This window comes from Notamacropus eugenii, chromosome 2, assembly GCF_028372415.1.
Source record: "Notamacropus eugenii isolate mMacEug1 chromosome 2, mMacEug1.pri_v2, whole genome shotgun sequence".
Taxonomy (NCBI): Eukaryota; Metazoa; Chordata; class Mammalia; order Diprotodontia; family Macropodidae; genus Notamacropus; species Notamacropus eugenii.
Window position 1 is genome coordinate 54592152 of NC_092873.1, and position 14957 is coordinate 54607108.

Below are 14957 nucleotides of genomic sequence, written 5' to 3' on the forward strand. Positions count from 1 at the left end.
TCCCACCTCAGGTCCAGGGTGAGGCACGACATATCCCTGGCTCCAGAGACAGCCTCCCCCTAGCTTCTTCCATTCCTAGCCCAGCTTTCAACTGCTGACCCACATGACATGGGGAGAATCCAAGATATCGGGGTCACATGTGCAGCACCAAGAAGACTCCTGATGAGCCTGCTCTGGTTGGTACAGTCAGAACTATTCAGGCAGTTGGCACCTCCACAATGAGGTTGTAAATTCCTAAAGAGAGAGAGAGAGCTAACAGTTGAGTAGTAGTCATCTTGATAACCCATTCTCTGTACCCCCAAGCCAGAGAAGTACAGAATATCAACCCAAGGTCAAAGAAGAGCAAAAAAAAATCTTATATTGATAAGAAAGGGGAGAAAATAAGCATCTGGGTAGAAGGACCCATGCAGGCCAGGCAGATGCATCAACTATGTGCCAGCATCTCAGGAGTCATTGGAGACACAAAGACCAAATGAAATAATCTCTGACACCCAGTAGGTTAGATGGGATGGTGGTGGAAAGAACTCAGAATTTAGTCACCCAATCCAAGTTTTTAAATCTCTTCTCAATCTATTGTGGCTTTTTCAGTCATGACATCTCTCTGTCCTCAGTTTCCACATCTGTAAAATAAGAGAATTGACCCAGACAGCCTCTGAGGTCCCTCCAATTCTCCGTCTAGGATCCTATGAACCTCTGAATGCACCCAATGGAACTTGCAGTGCAGTGGGAACAGTGGGGCATCAGCTCCTGGCCTCCTCATGGGACTGGGCTGGTATCTTTGTCTTCTAACCCTGGCATCATCCAACTGTGAAAGTTCTTGCTTTGGCACTGTAATAGGAGGGATGAAGGTATGATCATTCGTTCATACACTCCATTAACAAATCATTCCTAAACACCTACTGTGTGTCCAATCCAGTGTTGGGTGCTTTGAGGCTAAGTACATACTAAAAGGAGACATGGATCCTATGTGAGTCCCAGTTTGAGACAGTCCATGATTAAGCAGAAACCATAAGGGCTGCCACAAGCCAGAGAAGAAAGGTCTCTGTGGTTTAATATAATCAGGGCCAACTTCTTGAAGAAGAAGGAATTTGAACATTAAGAATGCCCAAAAAATATTTTTCTGGTTCTGACTTCAACATAAAAACAAAAACGGAGAGAGAGAGAGAGAGAGAGAGAGAGAGAGAGAGAGAGAGAGAGAGAGAGAGAGAGAGAGAGAGGAGAGGAGAGAGAGAAGCCACATGTAAGATCACACTTTTTAATGCCTAAACTCAGCTGGGAGCACATTTGGGTGTAGGCTCACACAGTCTATTTTTTTAAGAGTTAATAATGGAAATACTGGCATGATATACTCTGAAAACCTCAAATGCTAGGGAACCCACTTTCTCTAAAACGCGTAAGGATCATAGATACAGAAATGGAAGAGACCATGGTAACAAAACAGCAAACCAGAGAAGCCCAGAGGTGACCTTCAGAATGCCCAGAAGCTATTTTTAGACCAACGGCTCCAATCTGGGCTCTCACAGGCATCTTCTGAATAGCTAGGGACTTTCTGAGATTGTAGACCAATGTCTTGCCTATCTGTTCTATGGGAGATGGTCTTGGAAGCTTCAGGCCAGTCCTTCCATCAGATCTGTGTATACACATGCACACATGCTTTGATTTGTATAGCTCACATCCACAAATTCTTAAAATACATCCATGGGCAAAGATCTTCCCTAAGTTGGCTTCCCCAGCATCTGTGGTCCAGAAACACAGGAAATACTCTCTGGAGGGAAAGTGTGTGTGCGCATATATGCACACATGCATGTGCGTATACATGTGTGTGCATGCATGTGCACTTGGGACAGAGGAAACATGACTAATTTTTTTAATTAAATAAAGTCATTGCCAGCCTATAAAATAATGTCATCTAGGCCGCTAAAAGAAGTCTTTTCAAATTCAGCAAGTTGTGTGCCTGGGCAGGTGGCACAGTAGATTCCAAGCTGGACTGTGTTTCACCTTTTGGCTCAGAATCTATGCACATACCTCATATCCCAGTTAAGATCCATCATGTATATGGAATCTATAAAACCTACAGCTTGTTTTAACAGCCAATTCCCTTTCTCACTGGCCAAGACCTATGGGCATGTGCCAGAACAAACCGGATACAGACTTTGGGAATGTTTTCCAGAAATAGGCTCCTGATGAAGAACCAATGATGTTTGCATATCTGTCCTCCCCTTCCCCTCCCCCTGAGGATCTTGGACATTTCTTTTTGTTTTTCAGTTATTTTGGAACCCACTTTATACAGCTACCAAAGTCACACCTGAACAGACTGAGAAAGTCAGTGATTTTTGGTGCACGTGTGCACAACCCAAGACAGTACAGTAGAAAGAGCTCCACTTCTGGAAGCAGAAGTTTGGGTTCTGATCCTACCCCTGAGACTCTCCTGTGACCATGGTGGGGCATTGAACCTCTCTAGTTTGCTTTGCTCATCTGTAAACAGTAGGGATTGGACTAGATCTTTTTCTGTATTTATGATTCTTACATGTTTTAGAGGTAGTGTGTTCCCCACCATTCAAGGTTTTCAGATAAGGATGGATATATTATATAGGGGGTTCTGTACTAAGGATGGGCTGAAGTGGATGTCTCTGAGGTCCTTTCTCATCCTAGGCCTTACATGTTTAGGGCAGAGCATTCTGTTGGTGTCAGTGCCTAGGTGACTATCACCCATTTCCCCCTACTCTCTTCCTGGGGAAACCAATCCACTTCCTAACCCAAAGTGAAAATGAACTTAATGAGTTTCATGTGAGCTTCCATATTGGAACCTCAAGATGGTACAGGCAGAATGGAGGTTCCATCCTTCAAGGTTTTGTGGCTACTCCCTTCCCCAGTGCACATGATAACCTCTGTGACCTGGTGACCAACTTTCTGGTGACTAGTGTCTTTAACTGGGCAAGTCCTTGGATAACACACACATGTCTACTGAGACCCATCAGCCTCTACTCAAAGGCTCTCCAGCTTGGGGAGGGGGCCTACTGAAGTTTGCACTTCCACTGACCCTGCCTTCAAGGATCCATCCTCATCTCATGCCATAGGGTGGTGCCAGAAGCAGCAAGTCAGAGCAACCTCGATAATTTGTCATTTGTCTTATTTGTGCTTGAGGAAGTCACTATAAAATCATTTCCATCCATTGAGAAAAATTCAGTATAAACTCATTTTTCTTTCAAGAAAGTTGGTCTACTGTGTGCATACAATTCAGAGCTGGGTTTTTTTGGGGGGGGGGACAAGGTAATCAGGATAACACAGCTAGTGTCAAGTGTCTGAGACTAGATTTGAACTCAGATCCTTCTGACTCCAGGACTGATGCCCTATCCATTGCATGAACTAGACGCCCCTCAGTGCTTGTTGTTGAAGGAGTCATGAACAGGAGAGGCATGGATTGCAGTGATTCTAGCTGTGTTTAAAAAACAATAGCTCTAAGCAAACCTTGGTATAAGATCTTGCAACCCTTGTAATAAGAGCCTTACTACACCAAAGAGTGTTCTAATATGTGTTGGCTATGTGACCTTGAACAAGTCACTTCTTTGTTTAGCCAAAAAATAGAGAGAAATGGGCTAGAGAAATGGGTGGGTTCAGAACTAGTAGCAGTTCTGAATGGTTCAGTGAGGACTTGGAATCCTCTTATAGGGGACTCAGAGTACTCTTGTAAGAGCTATGCTGAGCCCTCTGCTGCTTAGTGTTTGTTTAATCCATCATGCTCTGAGCCCCAGCCCCCCTTTTTATAAAATGGGTCTCATACTGCTATATACTACCTACCTCCCAAGTTATAATGAAAAAAAGGCTTTGTTTGCCTCAGTGTGCCATGTAAGTTTGAACATTATTATTAATCATCACCCCATCATCCTCATTTTCCTTAAGCACTTACTGTAGTAAGTGTTCAAAAAAATCCTTCGCATAACAGAATTGCAATCACTGTTGTCTGGTAGACAAAGGCTGCAGAAGAAGCATTCCTTCGGGGAAGTCATCCATGCATCAAGTTTTGTTAGAAGAAAATAAGCAAAGTGAAGGACCCCGTGTCTAGGGCTTGAATTGTTTGTTTCTCTAGAATATTCTGGGGAAACGAGGTGATGGTCTCCCTCAGGCCAAGATAGACAGTCTTTTCCCCGTCCTTCAGCAGTGATTGTCCAAATGAGTATCCAGTATTTGACCATTTGGTTTAATGGCTGGAATTGGAGAACCTGTGACCTAGTTCACTGAAGGTTAACTTCCTAGTTCAGCTAGGAAGAAGGGATGGGAGAAAGTGGGAGTGGGGGCTTAAGAACTAAGGACTAGGCGTTTTTCTGACAATCTCCATCACTCGGACAGGGGAAGCCCCAAAATGTGGACTCATCGGGTGCCATAGATCACCTGAGCTAAAAATAGCTAAGTCATTCATTATCTTTTGAAAATAGAGAACAATCAAATGGGGGGCACAAAGTGAACTGAAAGGGGGGTACAAATTAGAGAGAGTGATAAATGCTGGGAGAGTCAGTGAAACCTGGAGGCCAAGTGGGCAGGTGGGAATATTCTAAGAAAGGTAATATATTAACTGGTAATTGTTAATAGCAAGCTTGGTGAGAGTTTTCCATTGTTCTGCTTAGAGACAATAAAATTTCCCACAGAAAAGAAAATTCTCGGTCCAGGTGTCCGTTAGTCCTTTGCTGTAATGACAAATACTATCTAGAAGCCCAACAAAGCAGGACAGGTCTAGAACCCTCATTCCACAGAGGGGCTGTGCTCAAGAGGATTTGGGCACATCCTGCTCTCAGTTCCCTGTGGAACATTTTTGTCTCGGCTCTTCTTTGCATTTAAGCATGATCATGCACCATGGGAAGGATTGGGAATCTTTCACTCCAATCCTGACTGACTCTGTGGTTCTGTCTTTTTCAGCTGTGTCTGACTCTTCATGATCCCATTTTAGGCTTTTCTTGGCAAGGATGTTGGAGGGATTCACCATTTCCTTCTCCAGCTCACTTTACAGATGAGGCAACTGAGGCATACAGGGTTAATTGACTTGCCCAGGGTCACACAGCTGGTAAATGTCTGAGGCTGGATTTGAACTCAGGAATATGCCTCTTCCTGACTTTAGGCCTGGCACTCTATCCACTATATCACTTAGCTGCCCAAGAACACAAAACTTCACATTGGGCTGATCCTGAGGCCTATTCCTGGCATATATAATTATTATCCCCACATCTTGTCTTTCTAATTCTCTTATGAACTTTTAGGGGGCAGAGATTCTCTCTGCTAAATGTGTTCTGCCCCCTAACCCTCCCCAGTGTTAATAAGTGATTTGAGAATGAAGGCATAAACCAAAAAAGGGATCTATCTCCATAATAAGGGCTCTCCCAGGCTGTAAGGGCAGATTGAACTGGATGGCAGAGACTGTGGGGATGATTATTCAGCTTATGCTCTGCAGGAAGCATGATCAAGGTCAAGCACCTGATGCACTTCCTCTCCATCAACTTCTCAGCAATCTCTATTAGAGACCCAGCCCTGGCCTTGGAGGCTCTTACTTTAATGCCATTCAGATTTCCACCTCCCTCCACCTTGGAGATGTCATTGAGCATACACGGATCTGTTGCATTATCCATTCTTGATTCAGAGCCAGCTTGGGTTCTTGGCTCCCAGTGAAGGTGGGCTGTAAGAATCTGGCTGCCTCTAACCAAAAAAGGAATGTGGACAGTGCCTTCTGGAAAGACTATTCAAGCATAAGTCTGAAAAGACAGAACCAAGTACCCCTTTTCAAGCCATCCTTACACTGTAATTGGAGACATCAGGATGAAACCATTCATTCATTCAGCGAGTCTTTCCTGAGCACCTACTGTGTGTCCAAGCAGGTGCTGGGTGTTGTGGAATTAAGTGTGTTTGTCCTTCATTGCTGAAGAAAACCATGCCATCAGAGAAATAATGACATGACTTGCACTTGATTTTATTTTGAGTGAGGGAGGGCTGTGCAGGTCACAAGCCTCACTTCTCCTCCAGAGCCATCTGAATCCAGTAACCAGATATTCTTCAGGATGACTGGAGATGACCCAGAATGAGGCACAATTGGGGTTAAGTGACTTGCCCAAGGTCACACAGTGAGTGTGAAGTGTCTGAGGTGAGATTTGAATTCAGGTCCTCCTAACTCCTGCACTGGTCCTGTATCCACTGCACCACCTAGCTGCCCCAGGAACTAAGTGTAGGCAAAGGAAACATGATCCCTGCCCTCCTTTTAGCTTCACAGGCATAGAATATTTATCATGCTGCAAGGTGGGTCATGATTAGTTCCAGACTATAAGAACTATTGCATCCCACAGAAGAGGGAAATCCTTGTGGTCTGGGAGAAAGGAGAGAAAACTTCGTGGAGAAGGTAGGGCTTGAGCTCTGGACCCTTACAAATAACTAAGACTTGGCTGGCCAGGTAAAAGGATGAGCAAGGCCTTTCCTGCTGATAGATTTGAAAAGTGGCAGGAATGAACAAGATCCCCAAAGTCCTTTCCAAATACAAAATCAGTCATTCATATTCATTTATTAAACATTATGTGTCAGCCTCTCTGCTAGGCACTGGGAAATCCAAAGAGAAAAGCAAAACAGCCATGCATGTCCTCAAGGAGCTAACATTCTATTGACAAAAAAATGTTATAGCATGTAAATATATATAAAATTAAACATCTATAAAGTAATTTGCAGGGACATCAGCAGCAAGGGAGATTAAGACCTCATATAGAATGTAGTGGACAGTGAGGTTGTACCACAGCAGACAGAGTGCTGACTCATCTAATGAATTCAAATTCAGCCTCAGTCACTTAGCTGTTTGACCCTGGGCAATAACTATTTGCCTCTGCCTCAGTTTCCTTATCTGTAAAGTGAAGTGGATTTAAGGATGATGAGCACAATACCATCAGAAAAACATGGAAAGACTTATATGAACTGATGCAAAGTGAAATGAGTAGAACCAGGACAACACTATATACAGTAACAGCCACATTGTATGATGATCAGCTATGAATGTTTTAGCTATTTTCAGTGATACAATGATCCAAGACAGTTCTGTAGGACTTATGATGAAAGGTGTGCTCTCCATCTCTAGAGAAAGAACTGGTAGAACTTGAATGCAAATCAAAGACACTTTTCCTTTACTTTCTTAATTTTTCTTGTTTTTTTTTTGTTTGTACTTTTTTCCCTAGCATGACTTACATGGAAATGTGCTTTGTATGACTATACACATATAACCTATGTCAAATTGCTTGCCTTCTCAATGTAGGGGAAGGGGAGAAAGGGAAAAAATTTGGAACTCAAAATTTGAAAAAAATGTTAAAATTGTTTTTACATGTAATCGAAAAAAGAAAATATTAAATGATATAAAAAAAGAAATAATAAAATGAGCTGGAGAAGGAAATGGCAAAATGCCCCAGTGTCTTTGCCGATAAAATCCCAAATGGGGTCGTGAAGAGTTGGAAGTGACTGAACAACAACAAAAACAAAGAATGTAGAACTTAAGTGGGGCTTTGAAGGAAATTAGGTCTTTTAAGGCATTGGCAAGGAGGGGATGCGTTAAGCGTGTTTGTCATCAGGAACAACTTTCTGACAACCATGGTGTGAAGCTCTGACATGCCTTATCAGGAAGGCTATGAAATCATCTCCTCTGGAGATTTTAAAGTACAGTTCTGCTGCCCAGTGGCAAAGGGACAGACTTTCTGACCTCTTACACTCTCTTCAAGCCCAGATATTCCATTATGCTTTTACTTGTGGAAGAAATCTGAAACTGAAAGAGGTTTGGAAGTCATTTCCCCAAAAATGGCTTATAACCTCTAACTCATGAGAATAATACATGAATTAATCTTCATTCTCCACCTTTTTTCTGATGGGACTGAAGGTACCTTGATCACCAGACCATACTAGAGGCATAGCCAAGTAGTCCTGCCAACACTTCTGCCCCATTGTATAGATTTGGGAATTCAAGGAATGGATGCCCAAGATAAGGAGGAAGCTAGAAAGAGAGCCCCTACTTACCCTTCTTTAGTTCAAGCCATATGACTGAGAAAAGTACATCCCATGGTATAGAAAGAACCGGTGGATGTCATTGATCTTTGAAAGACTCAAAAATAAAGGGAAGCATCTAGATGGCATAGTGGATAGAGACTGGGCCTGGAGTTAGGAGGATCTGAATTCAAATCAAACCTCAGGGACACTTCATCTCTGTGTTCAGAGGGGAACAATAGTGAAGGGTTTCAAGATCTTGTCATAGGAGTATCTATTGAAGAGGGTGAGGACATTTAGAGAAGAGGAGGGGGGAGAGGGGGAGAAGAGGAAAGCTGTTTAGATATCTGTAGATATTTGATGTGGAAGATGACTTGATGAGCTCCACCCCAGAAGGCACAAGGATTAATGGGTGTTTATGTAAAGAAAGACTTTCTATCAATCAGAGACCACCCCTTAGAGCATGAAAGGTTTTTAAGCAAAGGTTTGAATACCATTTAGCGAGCATGTTGTCCTGCCTGTGTGTAGTTTGAACTAGATGGCCTCAGAGGTGCCATAAATTTTGTGGCAAGAGATGCTAATAGTAAAGATGAGCAGGGGAGAAAGAAGTCAGATATCTCACTCTGGGGAGAGGCAAGCAGGTCGAGCCTTACAGTCACCTGTGTGGAGTGATTGAAGGAATGTCTCCTGACCCCCAAATCACTGGCCTCCACCTCATGATACCTGAGATTTATCTTAAATGCATCTTCCTTTTGGGTCCTTCCTATCATTTTTAAAAATTCAAGTAGGGCATGATTTCCAGCTGAAAGGTCTTTAGGATTCATCTAGTTCAGCCTCCTCATTTTATTATTAAGGAGACTGAAGGCCCAAAATAAGGAAGGGTTTTGCTTGAGTTCACACACACCTAAGGATCAGAGACAGTTTCTGAGTCAAAATCCAGCATTCAGTTTGCTGTATTCACTTGGCAAAGGCATATTCCTAGGAAGAGTAACAGGTTCCACTAATTCCCATGAAGATGTCGATTTATCACCTCTTTTTCTTCCTCAATGGGAAAGACTTACAATAAGGAGACTGGACACTTGGGAGGGGTGGGGGCGGGGGAGCACTGCTGAAAGGAGATGAAGCAGGGAGCAGGATGCCTAAGAATGACTCCTCCAACAGAACACATGCAAAGAGGCCCAGATTAGTGTTCAGTCTCTGCCATATATTAGTGCACGAGCTCTCTCTCTCTTCTTCTTTCCCTCTTTCCCTTCCTTCCTCTCTCTCTCTCTCTCTCTCTCTCTCTCTCTCTCTCTCTCTCTCTCTTCCTCTCTCTTTCTCTGCACACACACACACACACACACACACACACACACACACACACACACACACATTAGACAAGTCATTTAACCATTTTTGTTTTCAGTTTCTGAATCTGGAAAATAAAGGAGTAGGAGGCACCTAGTTACCCCTAATGAATTAAAGTCACCTGTCCTGGGTGAATTCCATCTGTGACTTCTAAAAGATCTGGTAACTAAAACTGAGCTACTGCCACTGGCATTTGAAAGATCATGGACATTGGCATGATAGGGGTGGGGGAGAAATGGAACAAATGTCCTGATTTTCAAAAACAGTAACAGAAGAGAATCTGAAAAGTATCAGGCTAGTGAGTTTGGCTTTGATTCCTTGGAAATGTCTAGGATAGATCATTGAAGAGGTGATCAGTGACCATCTAGAAGAGGAAGCAGAGATTACAAAGAGTTGACAAGAATAGATCTTGCCAGACTCAGCTGATCTCCCTTTGTGACAAGGTTACAAGATAAGGGCAATACTATAAATATAGCTTACATAGATTTTACGAATGAATCAACAAATGAAGAAGTTTAAAGGATCTATTAAGTGCTTACTAATGTGCCAAGCAGTGTGTTAGGTGTTGGGTCTACAAACAAATGAGACAGCCCCTGCTCTCAAAGAGCTCCCATTTTTTTGAGGTCTTAATGGTTTTTTTTTTACATTTAATTTTTATTTTATTTTTCTCAATTATATGTAAACAAATAATTTTAACATCCATTTTTTAAAAATTTTGAGTTCCAAATTCTCCCTCCCACCTCACCCCCTCTTTAAGAAGGCAATAAATTTGCTCTGATTATACACGTGTAGTCATACAAAATGTTTCATATTAGCCACATTACAAAAGAAAATGCAGACCAAAACCCCCCAAAATAATGAAGTTTTTTTAAAAGCATGTTTCAATCTGTATTCTGATACGATCTATTTTTTCTCTGGAGGTAGATAACATTTTTTGCCATAAATCTTTCATATTTGTCTTGGATCATTGTATAATTGAGAATAGCTAACTCATTCACGGTTGATACAATGTTACTGTTACTGTGTACAATGTACTCCTGGTTCTACTCACTTTACTTTGCATCCGTTCATATAACTCTTTACTGGATTTTCTGAGTATCCTGTTCATCATTTCTTATAGCACAACAGTATTCCATCACAATCGTATACCACTCCAATAGGAGTGAGGTAGTACCTCAGAATTGTTTTAACTTGAATTTCTCTAATCACTGGTGATATAGAGCATTTTTATATGAATATTGATAGCTTTGAATTCTCCGTCTGAAACTACCTGTTCATATCCTTTGACCACTTGTGAACTGGAGAATGACTTTTAGTCTTACAGATTTGACTCAGTTCTCTCTATATTTGAGAAATGAAGCTTTTTATCAGAGAAATTTCTTATAAAATCCCTCCTCCCCCGGTTCCTGTTTCCTTGTACTCTGGAAAACAGAGGAGACGTGTTTTCTCTTTGGCCCCAAAGGGGAGAACTGGGAACAGTAAGTGTAAGTTACAAAGAGGCCCATACCCAGCCCCCATTTTTGCCTAGAAATGAGACAATGATGGTGACAACTGTACTTCACCCCGAATGGAAAATTGCTGACTGGTCTCTTGTATGTACTCTCCCCTCAAATCTAGCTTGTTTCAAACGCAGGCTTGTAATTTCACGTTATTTTTCAGTGCCTGCTTACATATTTTTCTCCAATTAAAGAGTTTTCATTTTAAGGGCATGGCCTTTATTTAGGGGTCTCTGTCTGAACTAATTTAGGAAATAATCCAGACATTCCATCCAAAAGCATGACTACCCTCCACCCCACACTATCAGCTCCATGGTGATCCTGGAGACCTTGTGCTGCGCATTCTTTTTCTCGTTTCATAACTGAACAGTTGTGGATATCTGTGCAGCCCGTTTGGCACAGACACAGGTCTATGTGTTGGTATAGAGAATTATAGGATAGGATCCAAGAGGTCATGACCTGGCTTTCCCTGACACAAGCAGGGAGTTATGGTGGGCCTTGGGTACAGCATCCAGCATATGAGAAAGGATACTCTCTGAGCCTGTGTCAGGGGGACTCAGCAGCCTTGGAGAGAGATTTCTTCCAGTTCTAGATTGAGGATCCTTTGACCTTGTCAATTATGAAGTCACTTAGGGGACTCTTCCTTGCTTGTCCTGTGGACCTGCTTCTGGATGTGATGTGTGTGCCACAGGAAGGGGATGTAGGGAGGATCACACGCCATCTGGCCTTGCTTCCTGATCCATCTGCACTTCCCCAGGCATGTTTCTCAGGTGATGTCCTTTCTTCTGGGTAGCTCTTTCTACCTGCCCTTTCTCATTTGTAAAGCTTTTCAGCTTGCTCAGGCCTACCATGTACTGCTTCATTACTCTTTGAGGGATTCTCAGTCTCTTCTTCAGGCTGTGGTATTTCCTGATTCATATACACCATCCCTGGAAGAGTCCTGTTGTTTAGTGATGGGCCTTGGTTTCAGCAAAAAGCTTGGGCTCATTAAAAATCCTCATGTCATTTCCCAAAGGCATTTTGAGCAGCTCACCCCCTGTTTGATGTGCTGCTGGCTCCCCAGCCATCAAGGTGGCTGTCCAGAATGTCTGGGTGGGGAAACCCAGCTACTCTTTGTCAGCCCAGCTGCCAATCACATGCTCAGTTTCTGAGAGTGCATATGGTAGAAATCACACACACACACACACACACACACACACACACACACACACACAGATAGAGCACAAGGAAGAACTTCCTGACAACTGTCTGGAGTGAAATGGATTGCTTTGGGATTCAGGAAATCTCCCACCCAAGGGAAAGGTTTCCAAATGGACACTGAAAGGTCACTTGTAGAATGGATTTCTGTTTAAGAACAAATTAGACCAGATCAGTAAATCAATATATGTTTGAGGCAGCTCTACGTATGTATGTATGAGCTTGTATGGGCATATAATATATGTAAATGATATCTATATGCTGTTGTTATTGTGTTATGTGTTTAGGGTTATTTAAGGCAGCTAGGTGCAACTACATATAGGGCTGGGTTTGGAGTTAGGAAGACCTGAGTTCAAATCTGGCCTCAGATGCTTACTAGCTATGTGACCTTGGGCAAGTCACTTCACCTTCATCTGTCTTCATTTCCTTCTATAAAAGAAGGATAATAATAGCGCCTCTCTCTCAAGGTAGGTTGTGAGGTTCCAAAGTGCTTAGCATGGGGTCTGCCACTTTTTAAGTCTACTGTGTACACTGAGTTTTTTGGAACCAGACCTATGATTTCATTAGAGGAACTTCCTGATGAGGAAATTCCCTCTACAAATATAGATTGCAGGTGCTTTGCAACTTACAGTCTTCCATGGTTGACTGGGGAACTCAGAGTTTAAGTGACTTGCCAAGGGTCACACAGCCAGAATGTGTCAGAGGCAGGACATCAACCCATGTCTTCATGATGTCCAAGTGAGAGCTCAATCCCCTCCTCTAAGTTACCTGTCACAGGAAGCTGTTAGATTTTGCAAATTTATCTCCCCCAAAATGCAATGATAAGATTGCTACACCCTGTTGTAAAGTGTGCACAGACAGTCCCAGGAAAGCAGCAGTGGGGCTCTTCGCTGTCCCCCCAAATGCCAGAGTTTTCATTCCTACCATCTTCCTATGTGGGTTGCACATGAATTCCTCTCTGCTTCCCCAGCACTGGTGTACCTACACGTGCAGCTCGGTGTTGAAAAGATTCCTATTGGAGAGGCCCTGACCAAGCAGCGTCTCCTGGTGAGGCAGTGTTTTTGTAACTGGGGCTGCTGCCTCCTTTCATTGGAGGATGGACAAAGGTCAGTGCCTCCAGTGGGTATCGGGGAGTACAGGTGAAGGGGAGCAAGGAGAATTAGAGCAAAGGGTCACCCAAAACAGGGGTCAGCAAAACTGCCAATCCCTGGTTGGAAGGAAGAAATAAACAGAGAGGGATGGGTCTGGGAAGGTCTGGAGCCAAAAATGTACGAGGTGAAAAAAGCCAGAGGAGCAAGTTGGGACAGATGAGTTCAGATTTGCCAAAGCAGCTCCACCCGCATGTGCTCTGGGCAGTGTCTTCCTAGTGATTCCACCTCCTGCTCCACAGAGCGGGCCTGTCCAAAGCTAGAATTCACACCCAGAGGGACCTGGTTTTCTCCTCCATCAGGCTACGAGGCTTTTCTGTAGAGCATCAATTTACTGTATGGTCATGAGAAAAAGCCCCCCAGGAAAAGGAAGGCATACAGGCTGGAGTTCCCCCCTTCTGATGTCCAAACCCCCTTTTTAAGCATATGTGTGTGTGTTCTCAGGGTTCAAGACTAGATCAACACTGTCAGGAAGCAATTCTCAGCTCAGCCTGATTTTGCCACCTACTGAGAGAGATCGCGTTATCCTGAAGGGTGGAGAGGATGTCACAACAACTTCTTAAAACAAAATCAACTTGAATTCTCTTTCATTCAAAACAATAGCTCTGATTGAAGCCCATTTGAACTGAGGCCCAGTTCAAATTCCTTCTCCTCTGGGATGGCTCCCCAGTTAGTGATGACCTTTTCATACAACCCCACCCCAACCTTCCCGTAGTATATGATCATCATCTCTCTGCTGCAATCATCTTGGACCATCTTGTGTTATTAGTAGCTGTGTGTCATAGTTCCCTTTCTGGACTGAGAGGGGCTTGATGAGAGGGGCCAGGGCTTGTCCTTCATCCAACTCTGCTTTCCCCTTGATAATGGCATGATCCCGTGGTCGTGTTTGCTGGACACTAGGCTTGGTGCTGAGGGAGACGTGAAGACTAAGGCATAGGGGACATTTTGAGAAGGAACACCTATGATACCAAGATGGGTGGGCACCAGTAGTGTGTCAAGGCTAAGAAGGTTGAGTCTCTGGTAATGATGCGGAACCTCTGAGAACTCTGGGAGACCAGACCTTGGGCAATGAATTTTGTAGAGAAGCAGAAGATAAAAATAGAAATAAAATAGAAACAGAAGGAGAAGGAGGAGGAGGAGGAGGAGGAGGAGGAGAAGAAGAAGAAGAAGAAGAAGAAGAAGAAGAAGAAGAAGAAGAAGAAGAAGAAGAAAGAAGAAGATGAAGAAGAAGAAGAAGAAGAAAGAAGAAGATGAAGAAGAAGAAGAAGAAGAAGACAGGAGTTCAAATCAACTACTCAGTTATTCCTAAAGTCCTCACTGTATGCCAGCCACTGCTGGGCATTGGGAAGGCCAAGACAAACATGAAGCAGGCTTTGCCCTCCAAGAGCCAACCTTTCCTTGGGCCACAAATGCTGTCTTTGCCTGCTTTGCTTCCTTTGCTTCTACCTCTCATGCTGTCAGGTAGACAATGGGTCTCCCCAAACAGAATGGAGCTTCTCAGAGAAGTGACTCTGGGGTCAAAGGACCCAGCTTCTAAGCCTACCTCAAGTGATTCCTACTTGTGCAATTATCGGCAAGTCCTTTTACCTCTCTGGCCTCAGTTTCCCCATCAGTCAAATGAGAAGGTTGGACCAGGCAGCCTCTGAGGGCTGTAAGTCTATAACAGTGATGAGGACCATAGCAATGACAGTGGTGATGATGAGGATGATAACAGCTAACATTTCTACAGCGCTTACTAGGAGGCAGGCACTGCACTAAGTATGTTACAATTATGATGTCACAA

At 43.3% G+C, this 14957-nt stretch overlaps 1 protein-coding gene across 5 annotated transcripts in view; it reads left to right on the forward strand.

Moving 5' to 3' along the window:
* The window catches only part of COL26A1 (collagen type XXVI alpha 1 chain), a 324033-nt gene that overhangs the window by 262331 nt on the left and 46745 nt on the right, over positions 1-14957 (forward strand). Inside the window, exon 1 of one of the 5 annotated variants that reach the window (XM_072640360.1) lies at positions 11434-11599. The exons of the other annotated variants lie outside the window; for them this stretch is intronic. Coding sequence (XP_072496461.1) covers positions 11449-11599 — 151 coding nt within the window. The 5' untranslated portion in view covers positions 11434-11448. Of the gene's footprint in view, positions 1-11433; positions 11600-14957 lie in introns of those variants that run through there. 5 annotated transcript variants of the gene reach the window in all.